Source organism: Acanthopagrus latus, chromosome 22 (genome assembly GCF_904848185.1).
Source record: "Acanthopagrus latus isolate v.2019 chromosome 22, fAcaLat1.1, whole genome shotgun sequence".
In the NCBI taxonomy this organism is placed as follows: domain Eukaryota; kingdom Metazoa; phylum Chordata; class Actinopteri; order Spariformes; family Sparidae; genus Acanthopagrus; species Acanthopagrus latus.
The window spans coordinates 20924232-20944066 of record NC_051060.1 but is presented as its reverse complement, the minus strand read 5'-3'; the positions used below and the strand labels follow the sequence as shown (position 1 = coordinate 20944066).

The 19835-nt window shown below is 46.1% G+C and overlaps 2 protein-coding genes across 3 annotated transcripts; one reads left to right on the top strand and one right to left on the bottom strand.

The window, feature by feature from the left end:
- Positions 1–354: 354 nt before the first annotated feature.
- On the top strand, positions 355–9800 carry LOC119012122. Of its 2 annotated transcripts, none has more exons than XM_037085619.1 (8): positions 355–591; positions 1576–2446; positions 4172–4543; positions 4792–4944; positions 5095–5253; positions 5391–5422; positions 5927–6076; positions 6169–9800. In XM_037085619.1, exons 2-8 carry the CDS (start codon positions 1600–1602, stop codon positions 6241–6243), a joined length of 1788 nt encoding a protein of 595 aa, XP_036941514.1. In that variant the 5' UTR covers positions 355–591; positions 1576–1599; the 3' UTR covers positions 6244–9800. The 2 variants fall into 2 exon arrangements, with proteins under 2 accessions (XP_036941514.1, XP_036941515.1); XM_037085620.1 differs by having other exon boundaries at positions 371–591; positions 5927–6061.
- On the bottom strand, positions 9030–17776 carry naa30 (N-alpha-acetyltransferase 30, NatC catalytic subunit). The gene is made up of 4 exons (XM_037085623.1): positions 16681–17776; positions 15837–15960; positions 15481–15536; positions 9030–12553 (listed from the first exon to the last, which is right to left on the bottom strand). The coding sequence occupies exons 1-4, from the start codon at positions 17542–17544 to the stop codon at positions 12416–12418; spliced, it is 1182 nt and encodes a 393-aa protein (XP_036941518.1). The 5' UTR covers positions 17545–17776; the 3' UTR covers positions 9030–12415.
- Positions 17777–19835: the final 2059 nt, after the last annotated feature.

Here is a 19835-nt window from a genome sequence, read left to right as displayed (position 1 = left end):
ACATGCAATTTGTTACATTTTCAGTGGAAGCAGAAGATGTTTTCCTGGTAAACGAGGAACCTTTTTGACTTTTCTGTGACTCTGCAGCAGGCGAACCCTGACTCGAGGTGAAGGAGCTGTCCATTCAGCACCACCAGGATCCTCTCATGACCCCCTGGGAGGAGAGACTAGGTGTGTGTGTGTGTGTGTGTGTGTGTGTGTGTGTGTGTGTGTGTGTGTGTGTGTGTGTGTGTGTGTGTGTGTGGAGCGAGAGAAAATAATAATAAAAGAGTGGGAATTGAAATCGAGCGACGATCTGCTCATAGGTCGGCAGCAGATGTCTGTTTGACTGAATCCTGCAGTTTCTGTTTTTCAGGCGTTTTGGTGGCAGCGCTCGTGCAGCAGGCGGACACACGTCGAGAAGACTGAGAGACTCGGAGTCGGTGACGCTGAGCTGCACGACAACGAGCCTCCTCCTCATCCTGCTCTCCTCTAACCACCACACACACACACACACACACACACACACACACACACACACTCCTCCGATCTGTGTCCGTGTGCGAGCTGCGAGAGAAGCTTCTCTGCGTCCTCCGTCATGAACTCTGGAAGGTAAGAGCAGGTGGATCTTCTGATCGTCGCCTTGTGTTCGTTTTCGGGGATGATGCGATAGAAATACATTTTTTATATATATATATATATATATTAAAAAAGGGGGGGGGGGGAGCAGAGGAGGAGACCGTGTCAGGCTGTTTTGGAGAGAATGTGATTGAACGATGCAATATTTGTTTACAGTGCGAATGCTGGAGGGGATTGTGTTGTGGACTGAGGGGTGCACACCAGCTGAGGAGGAGGTGGAGGTGGAGGAGGTGGAGGAGGAGGAGGTGGAGGAGGAGGAGTGGGGTGTATTGTGTCATTGCTGGACTGTGCAGCATCATCTGAGGGCTGGATGGGGTTGTCTGACTCAGGCGGTGTGAAAGGGTGTCACCCTGTCCACAACACACATGTCGCTCGTCTCCCATTACCCACCAACACTGGCTGATCACTGCTGCCACATCACCTGAGGCAACACACACACACACACACACACACACACACACACATCTGTTGGCTTTTAAATCTGAGACGCAGACCTGTGCATGGGAGAATGTGACATTCGTGGGTCCATCTGTAGAGCATCCTGGAGGATAGAGAACCAGCTGCTATTTATAGGTGAAGTGCGGAGGGGTGCTGAAGGATTTGCTGTGTCAGACTCTCTCTCCCTCTCCGTCTCTCTCCCTGTGCCTGGCGCTTCCTTCTATTTATACGAAAGGAAACAGAGGAGTGCGAGATGAAAAGGAGTTTCTTCCCCTAGAATTATTCAAAGACCAGTGCAGCATCAAAGCGAAGGGCTGCACAGTTAATCCTGTTCTCTGTGGTTATCACAGGCGGACTGTATGAAGTCCTGACACTTTAATCTGCAGCTGTGCACTTTGTGTAACGTGGTCCTGTCGCCTCGTCTTCCCACCTCTGTTCTGTCTCTCTCTCCACATGTTGGACTGTTCACACCTCAGTTAAGCCTGTTAAGCATCTGTCGTTTTGCATTCACTCTTGCAGGCGCTGAGCCCGGAAACAGAAGAGATGCTGATGTCTGGGACGCTCCATCGCCTCCTCCTCCTCCTCCTCCTCCTCCTGGCCTGGACCTGTCTGCTCTCCGTCTACGGAACCCCAGTCCGCCTCCTGGACCTCGCCCCCACGCAGGACTGTGACGGGCCGTGTGCCAGCGCGGTAACGACTGTTGGGTCAACGCTCAGCACAGATGTAAAGTTTGAACCCTCAGAGACGGAACATGTGGTATTGGATGTAGGTGGAGGAGGAGGAGGAGGAGGGCCTGAGGGGACAGCTCCAGTGACGCAGACAGAAAACGGGGACAGCCTTGATGGGAGATCTGGGCCGAGCGAGGCGGGCGGAGAGGCACGCAGCCAGAGGAGCGAGGTAACGAAGGTCGGAGGCACATCTGAGATGGGAGATGCTCACAGACAGTCGGAGGCTGCTTCAGAGCTGCCTGTTGATCCAGACGGTGAGAAGGAGCCTACAGGTGGGAGGAAGCAGTTGGATGTAGCTGTCGGCACCACGAGGTCGCCTCCGGATGGATTTGCACAGCTGAGCATCACAGCCAGGGACAGCAGGGACCCAGGTGGGGAGGACGGGACAAGACTACCTGGTTATGGTGCTTCTCTCCAAGGGACAAGCTTACAGTCCTCTACAGAACCCGGAGAACCGATCCAGAAACTGACCTCCCACAGCCCCATCCCTCCCTTGGTCTTCCTCTCCCCTCGGACCTCGACGCCTCTGTCAGTCTGGAGCCACGATGGAGCTACAACATCCTCCCTCCCAGAACCCCTGTTGCCTGAGATCGGACCGAACCTGATGCCCAGAGAGGACGGGCCGGAAAGCCTGTGGACTGAGGCAGCGAGGCCCGGTGGAGGTAGGTCAAGAAAAATGGGAGAAAGTGTGATGAAAAGATTATGGGAGCACCTTTTAGCTCAGATGGTAGAGCGGGCGTCCCATGTACAGAGGCTTTGTCCTCACTGCGGGGGTTGTGGGTTCGAGTCCCGGCCCGGGGGCCCTTTGCCACATCTCTCCCATCCTGTTTCCTGTCTCCTCTTCAGCTGCACTTACAATAAAGGCCCCAAAAATATACTTAAAAAATATACTAAAAAGCAATGTAAGGAGTTGTTGTCACCTCATAAGAATTCCCTGCACAACATTTTATTTTCCTCCCCTTGCTGGAGTCTGCAGAGTTTCAGGAGGCTTCATTAAAAAAAAAAAAAAAGTCAGGCGGAAATGAAAGCGACACGTCTTCGTGGCAGAGATTGCCTTTTGATGATTGGCAAAGAAGGCGCCCTGCTTTTTCCACGCTCCACTTTGAACCCCAGCTGGGACCCGTGGCAGTCTAATTACTTTCTATTCCTGACTCGAGCCTGAGAGAACCAACAAAAAAAAAAAAAAGAAAAGAAAATAGGAACGAGAACACACATAACTGCCAGGAAACGGATGGTGACAGGGTGTGTTGTACACGTCTTGGGAGGATTCAGCCCTTTTCTTTCCCACCCTCCGCTCGCCCCATCTCGGCTATTGTAAAGAAACAGGCAGGTTATTATAATTCCGTGAGGCAGGAGAGGGAAAATGGATTAAAGGAGTCTGTCTGAGCCAATATGTGTTCCCGGCGTTCATTAGGGAGTTGTCTGTTTGATGAAGCTTCCTCCCAATAGAATGGAAGCTGACACGAAAAAAATTCCCAACACTGTATTATGTAAAAGGATTGCAGTCTTTATAAGCATTTTTCAGCCTACTTTAGAATTGCTTTGGACTAAAGGAAGCGCCAGAGAGATACCCAGTGACAGGTTTTTTTTTTTCCCTGCGACAGCCTCCTCTGTGGTGGCGCTTATCTAGAGAACCGTTTTTCGAACAATCCCCCTTTTCATGGCGCCTTAGCTGCTCTGTGAACTCGGCTCCCAGAGAGCTCGAGATGCTCCTAATGAGAAAAGTGCATGTCCAAAGAGGCACCTGGTTCAATGCAGCGTGGCATAAAGCGCTGAGTGCTGACTACCGTCGCCGCTTTGCAAGAGAAAACATATACATTTTTAGCCGTCAGCAGAGCTTTGTGTGAGGAAAAAAAAACTGCAAGACCCTCAACTTGTCCTCGTTTATTTGGCCTAGTTTACTCTCGGAATTGAGCCGAATGGAAATTCTTCTTGTTGAAGTTTGAGAGTTGCTGATTCTCTGAAGAATTACAGACTCAATGTGGCGAATCAGATCTCTTTAAAACACGCAGCACAGAGAGAAGACCCAAGCTGAATGTTCTCTCCAGACATTCAGATCGTCTTGACTTATAAACTGTCAGGTAACAACAGATGCAGACCTCATGACAGGTGTTCACCATGTCCTCCCCAGGGCAATGACCCTCGCTGTTTTGCTAGACAATGTCTGTCAGCTAATCTGAATTCCTGACAACACTTCAGGCAAAGAGAATCACGTAGAGTGCTCTAATCCATACATGTATTTCTGAATCTAAAACATTTTTAGTTCCCCATACGATCACAAAAACAACATTTAGACTGCAGTACTTCAGCAATCTGCCCTTTAAGAGCGAGACAACAAGCTTCGTATCCTGACCCTCATCTTGTCCCTGCTCTCCTGTTGATTACAGTGGACACCGTGGTCCCACTGTCTCAGGATGAAGCCACAGAGGGCACCATGTCATCAGAGGCTCTCCCTCTCATCTTCGAGCCTTTTGAAGACGTCACATCAGACGGGGCACAGGCGGAGGCAGCGGTCACGCTGGTGCCCGGCAGCGCTCAGCCTCCCGCTGCCGTGCCTCCGTCAGAGGTGGACCTGGACCAGCTGGACGCGGTGGAGACGGACAGCGACGGTCCCTCGCGTGCCCCGCCCCTGCTCATGCCAGACTGGACTTCAACTTGGCAGACGTCTGGTGCCGAGCTGCTGGAGCCAATCAGCTCGTCGGGTCCATCTGTTTCACCGCGGCACGCCGGAACCGAGCTGGAGGATCATTCTGAGAGAGGTAAGAGAGGTGATGTGAGGAGGGATCAATGAGCAAAAAGGCATCTCACTCTTCATCTGATGGCAGCAGAGGGAGAGCAGTGGCTCAATTTAATATGTTTTTTCGTTAGTTTTTTCAATTTTCCTTAACCCAGCTCCAACAGGAGCTCCACTTTCTGTGCCCCAAAATCAAATCATTACATATGAAATGAGCTGTGAGTTGTACTTGTCTTTACTGTCTCCTCGTGCCGTGCAATTCGGGACACGTAGGTGCTGCGAGGACACTGAACATCGAGGGGAAGTTGCCCACCACCGGCGGCCCCTCCTTCTCCTCCCTCCAGCATGCTATGACAACGGTAACCATGGCAACCCATCATCCGGCGCACAAGTCCACATCGGGGTTAGAGGAGATGGAGTCTGAGGGTAAGGCGAGATTCGCTGCCGATGGGATGAAGAGATTTGATTTCAATTAGGATTATTTTACATTTTTCATCCTTAATCATGAATGTGATCTTTTCCCTCTTCTCGTGCTGCCGAGTGGATCATTTTTGCTTTCCCCCCTCCCCCCTGCAGAGGAGATGGATGAAGATGAGGACGATGAGAACTCTGAGGAATCGGTGGAGGACGAGAGCGACGAGGACCTGACAGAAACACCTAAAACATCCTCGACGCAGCCTCCGTACAGCCTCATCCCTCCGCCTCCCGTCTGGGTTCAACGCAACCAGGGGCTGAGTACGATCACAGTGTTTCACCTCAGAGTCAAAGATAACGACCACTCACGCCTTCACACAGAAACATGTAAAACTGCATGGAGAGAAATAATTTGGTTGGATGTTTCCTTTCTGAGTCTGTGTTTCTTTTACTTCCAGTGCGGAGCTGGGTCGAGCTGATCAGAGAGAAGGTAAGACTGCCCTCTGCTGTCCTTCAAAAGTCTTGGCTGTCCATCAGGAAATGTCCGTTTCTTCCACTCACTCTCTCATGAAAATAAGCAAATTAATACACTGATCCAAAGAACAGGTATTTCCTTTTCATCCTAAGCCTGATGTGTCTTGTTCCTCTGTGCCGAACGGCTCCATTGTTGTCCTAAAATATCTGAAAAACACATCAGTGATCCACATTGTTGCACCGGATGACATGTTCCTTCATTATCACATAAATAGGCACTGTTGTTTATTTCGACTCAATCACACCCGCCCCATCCTGCTGCCATAAATAATCACCAGAGCTCCCAATCTGTATCCCTCCGCAGCAGAAAGTAGTCCGTGACAAATGAAACTTTCACTCCTCTACTAAAAACTTAGTTACCAGTTTTGGGGGTTTTTGTGAGAGATTAAAAGGATTTACCTGGATTAGACGTGTTTACGACTCTGCTCAGGTTTGACCTTTGCGTATCTGCCCTCGGCAGGCGGGTTACGTGTCTGGGATGCTGGCCCCTGTGGGCATTGGCATCACCGGGGCCCTGCTAATCGTCGGCGCCCTCTACAGCATCAGGATGATTCACCGCAAAAGGAGAAACAGCTTCAAACACCAGAGGAGGAAGGTCAGACAGCCAGAGGTCAATACCACTTCTTATTACTCTCTTTTTACATTCTACGGAGGATCAGCCTTGTATTGAGTATTCAGTGTACCCTTTTTGTTTCTCCTCAGCAACCTCGAGAGCCCGGAACCAGCCGTCAGGACCAGGCCATGCTGCTGGCTGACAGCTCCGAGGACGAGTTCTGATGAGACCCCCCTTTTTTTTTTGAGGGGGCGGGGTCGTTGGTGACCAATGGCTGACGCTCCCTGTGAAGGAGGTTCGGTCGAACACTCCCATCGCTATGACTACCGCATCTTCAATCACCCCAGGCTGTTTGGCTATGACTCATCTGATCCACAGAGTGTGACAGAGTGTAGGGCACAATTTACACAGGCTGCACAAAGGTCAGCTTTGTATCCCCCCCCCCTTTTCTACAAGTACCAACGTGAGCACTTTTCTGAATGTTGTCAGGTGATGTTGACTGTAACAGGCTCCGGCGGGGGTGGTGTGATGCACTTTGACGTAAAACAAACAAACAAAAAAAAATAGATATATTGTAAAAGTACAAGGTGATAGCAGAGTACTGGCAGGATGAGAGTGGTGCTGGTTGTCGGGGGGAAAGTGTGCGCCAGCGAGTTTCCTGTCAACTAATAAAACAAAACAAAACAAAAAAAAAGGGCTGTAGAAGCGTAACATTACATAAACAATGTAAATATGTGCAGTGTATTCCTAAGCTGACTTGGAGTCAGTGGTGTGAGTGTAAATAGGCATTTTATTTCTTGCTACACATTTAGGACATTAAAAGGAATTGTTGAAACATTTTGGGAAATTTAAACTCACTGAGGATTAGAGGAGAAGATTTATAACTCTCATGTACTCGTTAACTGAAGCTAGCAGCCAGTTAGCTTAACTTAGCATAAACCTAGCCGGCCGAGAGTCGGTCCGCAGGCGCCAAAGCTCACTCATCCCTTTCTATGGCAGTAGCTACTAGCTGACATTGAGTTTTCTTACATTTGTTTTTCGTTCCTGTTGACTTTAAACAAACTGTTTTATGGTGATAAATAAGGGGGTTCGACTTTTCTGGATGGAAGTGGGTGTATTTTGTAGAATTATTAGACTAAAAATGCAAAGAGAGCCGAACATTTCTTTGCTGACATTAAGGAGAGTCATCGGACTATCGACTCTTCAGACGCAAACTGTTATTCAGGACAGGGAGAGCTGGTTAGCATGCTAACTTCTGTAGAAATCTCTGAAACACAGTGCTTAAACATCTTCAAAATAATGTCCACACTGTTTCTTCACTGTATGTTACAATGTTTTATCTGTTTTTTTTGCAATGTTTTAAACTAAAATTCTGGCCCTATCTTGAAAATTGCCTTTAATCTGCAAAAAGAAATGTAAAAACAATTCACAGCTGACTGGGAGCCGTAACTTCCTGCTGTCTCACCTAGTTAACAACACTTAATGATGAGTGAGCTTCAGCTAAACTAGATGTTTCCCCAAATCCCCAACCAAGTCTTTATGCTAAGCTTCGCTTCACCTGGCTGTAACATTAGCTCGGACAGATTAAAGAGCGGCACCGGTCTTAAAACATAAAACTCCCGGCAGGAAAGCCAATTAACCTGCTTCCCAAAATGCTTAAACATTCCCATCGAGATTCTCCAGCACATTTTAGAAACATTCACCTTACGGTTAATTTCAATTAACGCTTCGTTTAAATGTGAATTTTGTGGAAATGTAAATGTTTTATTCAAAAGGTATTTGTTCATAAGTTACTGTGAGGTACAAAACGTCATAATCCTACAGATGTTTGTAACATAAAACAGATGTTGATGTACAGTATGAATTCCTTTGCCACGTGCAAGTTGTTTCTTTTATAAAGTGCGCATCTGTTCGTACACAGAGCTGTGACAGAGACTTCTCTGTTGGCTGGAGAAGCACAAACACTGAAGACGCAGAGGAAGAAGCTCATTTTTTTTCATTTTTTTTTTGTCGTTTTTAATCAACTCATTTTGTGCAATAGCTGTTTTCATGTGTGAATCTGTTTCAGACAAAGGACAGATGGACTACAGTGGATGTTTTGGTCAACACGTCCGACACAAGAATGTGACACCGCTGAGAAGCAGCGAGTCGTTGTCAGATCGAGTCCTCACATTTTTGTAGTTCAGTAAGAAAAGATGGAAGAACTATCTGAACACTACTCGTTCGTGACACCAACGACGTCTGTCTTTTAGAAAAATCTATTTTCTGTAACTTCATGAGCCATCTGTTACGCTTAAAGTACAACTGCCTGTTTATATGCAATAATACTGTTTTAGGGTAAGTGTGGTGTAAAATAGTGGACACTTTTTTTGTCTCTTTATGTAGATATGAAACCGAATGTGATGAAATAAACGATTCTTTTAGATGTCTGATTGTGACTCGTTCTTACTGTACAGCCCCGAGTGTGAGTGACGCTTTTAAGTTCAACCTTTTTTTCAGACAGAAGACACGATCACCCAAGTTTACAGCATTAAAAAAATCAAATAATTTATTTCTGTGTTCTTTTTCCACATTAAATAAAAGCTATCGGACATTTCCAGATCAAAATCAAGAGAGAGGGGACGGGGGGGGGAAGAGGAACAGGGGGAAACAGAAGTCTCGACATGCAAAAAAAACCCTTTTGCTCTCCCCTTTTGCACACTTCGTGGATGGCGGTGGAGGCGGTACTGTCCTGCCCCGAAAAGACTGCAGGAAGCCCCTGTGGTCGGTTGGTTGGTTGCAAGGGACCAAGATATATCGTGTTTATTTGACCAACACACTGGTTTCTGGGGGGTGAGAGGGGATTTATGATTGTAACACTCAATGTAAAGATGGCAGACGTCGCCCCGGGTGAAGACAGAAAAGTAGAGATGTGATTGTTAGAATGAGCCACCTGGACGTCCAGGATCTGACATCTGCGAACACTGAACTGGCATGTCAAGTCAAATCTTATTTCCAAATGCATCGTGAGAGAGAGAGAGAGAGAGAGAGAGAGAGAGAGAGAGAGAGAGAGAGAGAGAGCGAGAGAGAGAGAGAGAGAGAGAGAGAGAGAGAGAGAGAGAGAGCTGAGTAAAACTATGCAACACCACGAGCCGCGGCTACGAGGTGATATTGATGACAAAGCCCTTCAGTCTGTGGTCGTGGTCTAAACGGAGCCCTCGGGCTCTTTGCGACAGGCTGTAATGCCCATATACCAAATGGAACTGCCAAAAATTCACATGAGTAAAACAACAAAGAAAAATGAGGAAGAGAGCAAACCCTTTTCCTTCAAAATCTTTAACACCTCCTCACACTGACAGCTGGTTTTGAAAGAGCGAGACAGGTTCAATGTGTACGCTGTTATCTTGTCCCGTCCGCTCATCCGTCAGCTGTCACTGTGTGGAAGAAGAAAAAAAGAGGCCCAGACAGTGAGAGGAAACAGAGGAGGGGAAACAAGTGTCCAACACAGGGACAGAAGGTCTAAACCTCAAACATAAACCTGGAGGAAGTTACACGGGGTGATAATTCAAATATAAACAGTGTCGGATGAGCTGTAAAAAGTTAATAGTTGGGTGTTCGGGGGCCAAGAACTGTTTTTTTTTTTCCCCCACATGCCCTCTATGAGCTGCTCAGATTTCACTTTACACTTCTCAATGGGGCCAAAGTAGCACAGAACATAAAAAATAAGAATCAAATCTGGTAAATCAACCCAAACCGCCCCCATCCCAACAGATGATTCACAAAAAAAAAAAAAAAAAAAAAACATGCTCTCAATATATCCAATGAATCGAACACTCGTATACAAATCTGAAAAACAAAAACAAATATAGGTCATCTGATCCATTGCTCCAATGCACACAGACACAAACTCACATAGACGGGCTCTTTCGTTTGTTTTTTTTTGTGGGTGGAAACTCTGTAAACATCTTTTCTCCTTTCAGTCGTCGGCTCCCGGGATGAAATCTCTCAGAAAGGAGAATAAACCCAAAACACGGCGGCGGTCCTGCAGTGTCACCTGCAGAGACGCAGAGACTTCTGTTTGTTCTGTTGTCAGTATTTTGTAGCAGATTTTTTTAGGTTTTTTTTTTAGTTGAGCCACTTGGCACAGTGTCTCACAGTGCTTCCTACTCGGAATATTGCAGCAGGATAAAAAAGCACACTTGCATAATTTTTCCAGGTGCTACAAACAAAAACAAACGTTCACTTAAAAACTGCATTTACGAATTTTTGATTCAGGGTTTATTCTCCCCTCGACTGCCAGCCAAGCTGTCTCCTTTTCTATCGCACTTGTTCTAATAGGTAACAGCTAAAAAAGAAACAAAAAAAAAAACCAAATAATAAGTGTGTGATTTATTCCTTCCTGTTGTCCCTATAAGGCTGGAGCAAAACACAGCACCTCACAAGGCTCTGATGTTCCTGTGCTGGGGCCTCTGAAAGAAGAGAAAATTAAAGTCTGACAGAACAGAGCCACACTGTTGTCAAACTAACAAGACACACACACACACACACACACACACTCTCTCTCTCACACACACACACACTCTCTCTCACACACACACACACACACACACTGCAGCAATTTCCAAAGAAATGCATCTGACCTTTTGTTCATTTTACTTTCAAAAGAGAAAAAAAGAAAACAAAACAAAAAGCGGTTGAAGCAAACCTTCTTTGCCATAATTAGTGTGGATTTAGAACGCCTGGGTGCAAACTAGGAGACGAGTTCCGGGCAGGAGATCTTTAAAATTGTTAGCGAGGTTGGTTGTGCATTGAGTTAGGGCACCTGGGAAGTGCGTCGTGGACTCAGCCGCCTCGGCAGCAGCGTGAGGTTACACAGGTGTAAAAAGTAGATCATCTAAATGAACTGAAAGCGAAAACACAAGAATAAAATATAATCTGCTAAGAATACTTGTCTATTTTTTCCTTTTTTTTTTTATCAAGAGATAAAACACACACACACACGCGCACACACCATCCTCAAACAGGAATCCAGCATATGTAACGTTTCGCATCCGGTTTGATGCCAAGCGCAGACCAGAACCGGGCCGGCGCTGCTGCGTGACACCTGTTGGTGGGCAGATCACTGCATTTGCTTAAACTGAGTGGCACTTTGCAACGAGGAGCGGTAGATCATCTAACAAAGAGGAGCGAACGCAGACGGCTAGGACGCGTTTGCCCGCACCTCCGTTGGCGAGGAGTCGCTCTGTGAGACTCCATTTTCTCCTTTTTGGGGAATTTCGCAGCAGCTGGCAGTGCATTTGGGGGGGAAACAGAACCCCTCACCCATACTGTCGGGGGGAAATTTAGCAAAGGACACTGAAGCGGGAAAAAAAACAAAAAAAAAAACAGTGGCAGATCCAACTGGGTGGGCAAAGTTTGAGGTGCTAATGGAGCGATTTGTTTCTCTGCACCAACATGCTCAGACCACACGCAGGGACGGGGCTCGGAGGGTTTGCCTCAGACTGGGTTCATCAACACACGCACTCCTCACGCGTATTCCGCCCCCTCCGCACTCACATTAAAATAAAATGCATGCATATCTTTACAGGCTTCAGTCCTGGAGGCTGAGGCAGATGATGGCAGCAGCAGCAGCAGCAGCAGCAGCAGCGAGCGGCTGCGCCCCGACGGACAGGATGGGGAACAAAAACACACAACGGTACGCGCAATTCCACTCACACCTCACAACACATTCACTGGCACACATGCACACAAAAACTGGGCAAAAAAAAAAAAAAAAGGAGAACAAACATGAGGCGGTACAAACACACAGTCATACTATAGCTCTTCCATCAACCGTCCAACTTACAAGGTTAAAAAAGAAACACAAAAATAAACTCCACAAATATTTTCTTCCCAGTCTGTGTTTACCGCCCTGCTTCCTGTTTCACTGCTGTTGTTTTTGTTAAGTCCGTGTTCTGCAGGAGGATTTGGTGTGGTGCCGTGTCCTCTGGGGTTTTTTTTTTTTTTTTTAGGACGCACGTCCTCGCCTCGCGTCACGTCGCGGACGATGCGGCTTCCAAGCTTGAAGGTCAAAAAAAGGTCACCTTGTCCCCAGTCGAGGTCATCCCAGAGACCGCCACCCTCACTCGCCGCCCCTCCTCGTCACAGACAGTGTCAGGGGCCCCTTCATGAGAACATGAGGTGGGATGTCAGTCCGGTTCTGCCTAAACATCAGTTGTTCAGAGGTCAAGGACAAAAAGAGGGTGTGTCTGCGTGTCTATGCATACCTATGTGCATACTCCCGTGTGTGTGAGTGTGTGTGTGTGTGTGTGTATTAGAGTGAAATGACCAGGGCAGAGCTGAGGCCGTCAAGCTGATAGTGTACGAGGTGAACAGCACCCGCTGTCCCGTCCTCCCCCGTCCCCCCTCTTCTTTCCTCTAGCGGAGCCACAGTTTGAGCCGCAGCGCGTCCACTCCGTTCAGGTAGTATCTGAACAGCCGCTTGTCTCTGACAAAACCCAAGTTCTCGTACAGCTTCAGGGCTGATTTGTTGGTGATTTCCGTCTCCAATACAACCTGGGGGAAAAAAACAAAAAAACAAAAACACGGCCACGTCAGTATGATGTTACATACATGAGTGGATGACTGTTTCTTATTAGCTTTACTACTGTCTCAACATTTGTGGATGTTAACAGGAGTTTTATAAGTGTCAGCAAGGAACATTATTGGAAATTGGCCATTTTTATCAATGTAATCTCTGCTTGTTCAGTGCGATTTACGAAACGCTACGCAGGAAAGTTTGCCCAAGTAAAGAAAATACACTCAACCCCCACCCCTCTTAAACCTGTTCTAGTTTCATGTTGTGTCTTGTTAGCTAGAGAACTAGTCGGAGCTACCTGCAGCCTGGTTTAGTGCAGAATCATGAAACTCATGCAAGTACAGCGTTCAGCCTGAAGGCACATGAGATCACTGAGTGCAGCTCAGCTGCTGGTGGTCAAGAATAGCTTCAATGAGTGAGCTAGCTGCTAACTACACCAAAATATCTCATGCTCTACTTCTACGTGCCTTAAATAAACACATGCTATGTGTATAAAAAAGACAGTTTTGAAGTTGTTCATGTCTGACTCTGAGCTATGCTAACTGTTTCCCAACTGCTACAGTAGATTAACCGTGTCATGGAGCCGATATCTTGACTGGATGCAGTAGAAAAAGCACAGAACAAAGCAAATTATCATTAATAAAGGTGTCAACCCAGGAAGCCATGACAGTATGACAGCATGTACAGTAAAAGGACCCTGAAACTGATGCAGCCAAGTTCAACCAACACTTCTTTTATTATCTACATCTGTGCTTTTCTTTCTGTGACATCTATTAAAAAAAATAAATAAATCAACATTTTTAATCTAAATAAAATGCCAGAAGACAAGAAATAAGGAGTATTATAGAAATTAGTCAACAGAAAATAAAATTTAAAAAAACCCTCAAACATATTGATTTAAATTAAGGTGTATACTGTTTTTTTGTGGGTCACTGGAGAACAAATGTTGTGTGTGAAACATTTAATAAGATCCGCTGTGAGTCGATGTTGAAACATACCATCCAGCGGGGGAGGTTTGAGTATTTTACATAAACATTGTGCTCTTTGTTAAGGAACATTTCCCAATGTGTACACAAGTTAGTTCTCATTTCCCGGCAACTATTAGTCTTCATAGATTTCAGTAGAATTTTGACATCAAGCATCATTTAGACATTCTTGCCCTTTAGCTACATACTTTGAGCCACAGTTATGTTATTATGTTGTAACGCAGTTGCAAGAAGGCGGTGGTTTAGCAATATTTCTTGCTCGTGGAGGTCTGACATTTAAAACCCGCAGGTCAGATTTTTCCGTCACCTTCGAGTCCTTGCCAAACAAATTCATGAAATACTGATTAAGTTTATCAATGCAGTAGAACAGAATTAATAGATCTGTTGTCTGTGGAGCTGCGATGGGTTTAACGATAACCAACAATAAGCCGATGGGGGGGGGAGCTTCAGAAAAAAAGGCGCTCTATCGGTGTTGGAGACAGGTACAGCTGCACCAATTCTTTCTCAGGTGTAGAGCGAAAACATGCTCTGGCTTTTCGTGTTTCTTTACCAATCTCAATCGTCTTGGCCTGAGCTAAACCCAAGATGCAGCGACTGTGCCCCTGCTTGTCAAACAGTATTGGAGGGGACTTGTTTTACAGATGGGGAGGCGAGCGCTGGCATTAAACTGGCTTATTTCCTGCTATGAGGGTAAAAGAAGTTGGAGCAGTTATTTGCTATCTCGGAGGAAGTTTTTGTTAAACATGGCGGAGGGGATTTTGAAAACAGTAACATGCAGATAGCAGGAGGAAGACGGGAATAGTGCCCAGCGACGGGCTTTAAACCAACAGCCTACATAGCATGCAGACGGTGTTTGTGTATTTACTTTAGTGACCAGAAGATTAGGTGGAGGTTTAAGTTGTAAGAGTTGAAAGCGAAGCAGGCGAGAAATTAAACAGTTTTAACCAACTAAATGTTGCAGTCCAGAAGATGAAATAATAAGTCTTTAAACTCTTATTTCATTGCAATCGTTTCACTTTCTCAGCTCGCAGGACCGAGGTTAACATGTTTTGTGCTGAACTGAACAATGCCTGCTGATACAAAAGCACCACAGCTGAGAAAAAAATGCAGCTTGCAACACAGGAGCTCGATTGATTGATTGATTTATGAAAAAAAAAAAAAAAAAAAGAGGGGGGAATGTACCCGGTGGCCTGGCCTGCACACAATCCCACCAGCAGAAGAATTATTGCTGTGGTGAATCACAGGTCTCGGTCAACAAAAGATGTTGGAGAAAGGCTCGTACTGAATCTCATTTCCACCTCAAACATCTGGAGGTTACAAAATACTTTGAAATCCACTGTGTGTATTGTGTGTGCAGCTATTCAGCAAGAAGCAGAGCGAGCGAAACAGTTTTTTGCCGCAGAGGACGGATACTGAGAGGGTTCAGAGTGGCTGACAATCAAACCAAGGTAACCAGCACGCTGAGATACGTGAAGGACGGAGGAAGAAAAAGTGGGCCTTGAAACACTAGCAGCATTTTTTTTTTTTTTTCCCTTTTTGGTTCATTCTCTCTCTGATGTCGGGCCAACGCTGAACTAAAACCAAAGAACCAAACACACACAAGAGGTTTGTTTTCAAATATATTGTCATTTTTATGTGTTTACTTTATTTTCCAGTTTCTTTTATCTCTGACAGAACAATCTGGTTTGGTAAATCCAAGACTGTCCCTCTCGTCTCCTGCCTACGTTTAGCATTGCGATCGAAAACACGCTGGCACTAAGCCTGCGAATCTGTGCCGACGTCAGGCATAAAGCCCGCTCATGTTGGCACAAACACACACATAAGTGTATCTTATCTGAAGATATTCAACATGATCCTCTGCAGGTATTTCTAACACGGTTTACAACAGGAGGTGTGAATTGACTGATCGTGTGTCTCACCTCGTCACAGTCGCCCTCCACCATAGCGTAGATGGCCTTCTTCACCAGATTAGTACCTGAAACACAAGAGTTAAAGTCAGCGACGGCACGCAAAACACAAAAGCTTTAAAAAGAAAAAGAACTATTGTTTTTCTGTCTCGGCATCTGGTGGTAGAAGAAATGACGTGCGGTGCACAATGTCACAGTGTTACACATCAACTCAGTGTGTAACTTATCTAAAATGCTGCATTTGCATAAGAGAGATTTGGTTGTCAAAGAAAGCACAAAAATGACGCCGCTGCTCCAGAAAGGACAGGGCTTTTTCTTTTTCTTTTTTAGCAGCTTCTGTGCGTCACATGAAGAAGTCTCGAGCTCACCGATGCTTTTCCTTCTGTGTTTCGAGTCCACGGCCAGCATGGCAATGTAGCCACGACGGAACATCTTCTTGTGCATGTCAAGCTTACAAACTATGGCTCCGACACACTCCTGCTCCACCATGGCCTGTGACAGACACACACACACATTTGTTAGGGGTCTTTTGGAGGTGGTTACTGAAAGCCTCACAACAGTTCCTGTCCAGTTGCCGCCGTCATCCTGCCGGTTCCGCAGGCTCTCTGATCCGACCTCTGACCTTTATCTCACGACACTTCCTCTTATGTCACATGCGGCCTTCCAGAAAAACTGGAACTGGAAGTTTACAACCTTGAGGCTCCAAAGGATAAACAACGAGAGAAAAAAAAAGAGGACAATGTGTTTCAAAGTAGTAAACCCTCGCTGGAGTCTGTGGGTGCACGAGGAAACGCCCACTGAAAGCACATTTACTCTTGAACGGGCTTTAAAACATCGCTTTCCCTTAAAATTCCTGCACATCAGCGATGAACTCAACAGACTGTCCTGTCAGCTCAGCTTTATCTTACCTGGACAGGCAGATATCCACACAATCAGCAAGTTTGGAGGCTTTGTGGTGGAAAAAGTGAGTGTGCAAACAATGCAAACTGCAAACCAATGTGCCACCAGTGAAGGCATTTACATGTGTGTTTATCAGTGCTATGTTTAGCTGCCCCCTTTGAGGCACACTGACAGGTGAGCATGCAGTCACACCCAGTCCCCCAAATAATAGCATGCTACCTGAGGTAATCCAAGGGTCTGAAATCACACTCAAAAAGGTGAACACAGGTTTTTTGTCTTGGCACTGAGATGGTGTCAGAGGTTCGTACTCACCAGAAAGCAGAGCTGCGGCCAGTTGTGGATGAAGTACCTGTACGTGTAAATTGAATAAGGCTCAGACAAGTCCTTGGTGATCAGTCTCATGATCCACGGCATCTGCAGCTCGGACTCGTAGCGGACATAGCGGATGCCGTGGCTGTCTTCTTCCGCTCGGCCGGGCGAGCAGCTCAGGTCGAGCCGGGCCAGCTCCGCGGAGGGCGGCTGCAGCTGCGGGTCAGCGGGGCTCGCCTCTCCGCCGGGCCCGGCACCGTCCAGGGGCTCGACGGTCGGCGGCCTCGGCGGCTCCATGTGGTCGAACTCCTCTTTCCCTCCGTCCCCGGGGTGGCTGTGGGCCGCCTCAGTTCTTGTGAAACCCGGCATCCCGTTCATGCTATTGTTAACCAGAGGAGAGTGACGGCCGTTTTTGGAGAAGGGGCTGTGGCCTTCGTGTTGGCAATGCTCACTATTGTTTCTAGCGGGTTGTTCCTCATTGCTGCCGCTGCTGCTGCTGCTGTCACAGTTGTCCACGGACGGTCTTGGATTGTCAGGCCGGTTTCCTGCGTGTTGGTGGCTGTCAGCGTCCTCTGAGGGGCTGACCAAGCCGTTTAGCTGCTGCTGCTCTCGGGCTTGCATTTTGAGGTGCAGCGCTGCCGGGCTAGCTCGAGCTAGCATGTTTTTCTGCTTATTCTTGACCGACGTTTTGACTTCGCTTACCGGCTGCGACTTCTTCCCTGTGTCGGCAGGCACACAGCCCTCCCTGTGGCAGGCCGGCTGTCCGTCTCCCCCCGCCGGCTCCCCGCTCCCAGCCCCGGGGAAAGGAGGAATTTCAGCCGGGGATGCAGGCAGTGCGCTACTAGGCCCAGGCGGCACTGTGGCCATCCCACCGCATTAAGGTGGAGATTCACGCTTGGAAAACGTTGAACACAATCTCATCCACAAGGCGAAGGGATATACAATCAATATACAAGTTAGTTTACCGAATATTACATAAATCCGAGGGGTTTTGAGGCGATAGCGTATCCGCTGGCGACGTTTGTCGCTGCTCTCTCCTCGATTTCCCAGCTGCCGCAAAGTGCTGTCGCAGCAAACGCCATTGCAACAGCAGACAGGAACGTTTTACGACAGTGGTGTAACGCATGACAGATGCAGGGTTTTTTTTTTTTCATTTCAGACACCAGGGCCAGTTAACTCCTGTAGATTACTTTCTTACTTTAGTTTTACTCCCCTTGTTTATTAACAGAAGCACACGTGAATAAAATATAATAATAAAAAAAAATATTTAGTTGTCAGAAAGGTGAACAAAGTCAAGGGAAGGTGAAATAACTGGGCCAGAGGTCATGAAGAGGTTAAAAAAAGAATGATGATTTTTACATTGATATGTAGCTTATCATTTCTGTTTCAATCAGTGTACTCCTCTGTTTGTAACCTTGAAGTGAGAAGCAGCAAAATGCAAAAATTGCAGCTAAATAAATAAATAATTGATAATAATAATAATAAATGATACATGATTCATTTTAATTTTGTGAAAAGATACTGTAGTTTTATTCATAAACTGTTTTTCATTTTGTACTTTGAACACCTTATCCTGATATAAACTTGACTGAAATCTGAGATGATCTCAACAATATAACTGTCAAATGTGCCCTGCAAGCTTTTGTGAAACACTCCTGCTGACTTGTCTCCTCTCTCACCAGCAGAGGACGCCATGTTTGTTTTTCTTTTGGATCTACTGCACTGCAGTTTCTCCAGCAGGTGTCGCCAGTAGATCAGTTTCGATGGAGGGTCGACTTCATCCTGGAGCACCTGCAGGTTGCAAATATTATTCGTCTGTTGCACTTTTCACCTCAGCACTTACTGTATCTGACAAATGTAGTTTACATATGAGTTATTTGCAGATTGATGTCAAAACTCTGCTTATTTTCCATCACTGAGACTCTTTACTGCAGTGGACAGACTGAAAAAACTGAACTCAAGTGTTAACAAAGCGTCTGACTAAATTAGTGTAGTTGCTCCCCACACTGTCACACAGCATTAATCATATTTTGAAGGAACAATAGAACAAATATGAACATAAAAGCTTCATGATTTTAAATCTCAGACGGTCACAAACTCAGTATGTGTCACTTTGACTTGGATGGAGGTGAAAATGCTGATAATCTCTCTGCAGTAAGAATGATTTCCCCTCTGATAAACAATGTTTTTAACTGCTTTAATCATCATAACATATATATATATGAAGCACAATAAAAGATCCCTTTTAATAAGGGGTTATTTAGATCAATTAATTTGTTCATTGATATCCAAATGTGTCTATTTCAGACAACAAATGCTCACAATGTGGTATCCAGAGCAGGATCGGTGAGTTGTTGCTCTTTTCTTGCTTTTAAAAATCTTCCCCAAAACTCACTTCCACTAATGTAAGTCTCATAAAACTCATCATCAGGTGACTTGAGAAAAAGAAAAAAGACACAGATACTTTTTTTTTGCTCATCCTGTTCCGTTATGTATAAGGTTTAAAACTGCAAACAAACAGTAGAAGACAAATATTTATTTATGGGTAATTTGCTGCCTCTGAGCCCCTTCGGCACCTCTGAAACACTGTGAGCTTTGCTTGTTGGCAAGATTTTATCTCTTTTTTTCCTTCTGTCTGTTTTATTGAAGCCAGTGAAGATAAAGAGGACCCAGTCAGACCCAAGTCAACCTCGCCTGGAGTTAACCTGAGTAACTCCTCTGACAGCAGACTAACTTCGGTTCTGCAGGGTGGTAGAACCCGTCCTAGGTGGCAGTGTTGCTCTATCTTGCCCTCGAGGTTGCCCATATCACAGAGAGGTGGATCGCAAAAAGACATGGTGTGAACTTTCTAGTACAATAGTGCGTCTTTATTTCCTGTAGCTAAAAAAAGAAAAGAGGACGTCTGATGTCTTGATCAAGCCGTCACGTGGTCAGAGATGCTGCGAGAGACACCTTCTCTTTCTTTTCTGTCCTACATTCGGCTCCCCCTTTGAACATACGTGTGCTCGATATGTGTAAAAGAGGGTGAGTCATTTTTTGTTTGTTTGTTTGTTCGTAGATATATGTTCGAGGAAGAGACGGAGAGATAGACAGGAAGAGAGACGGCCCTTTGAAAGCTAAGCCTTGGGGCTGAGAACTCTCTGAAGAGCTGGAATCAG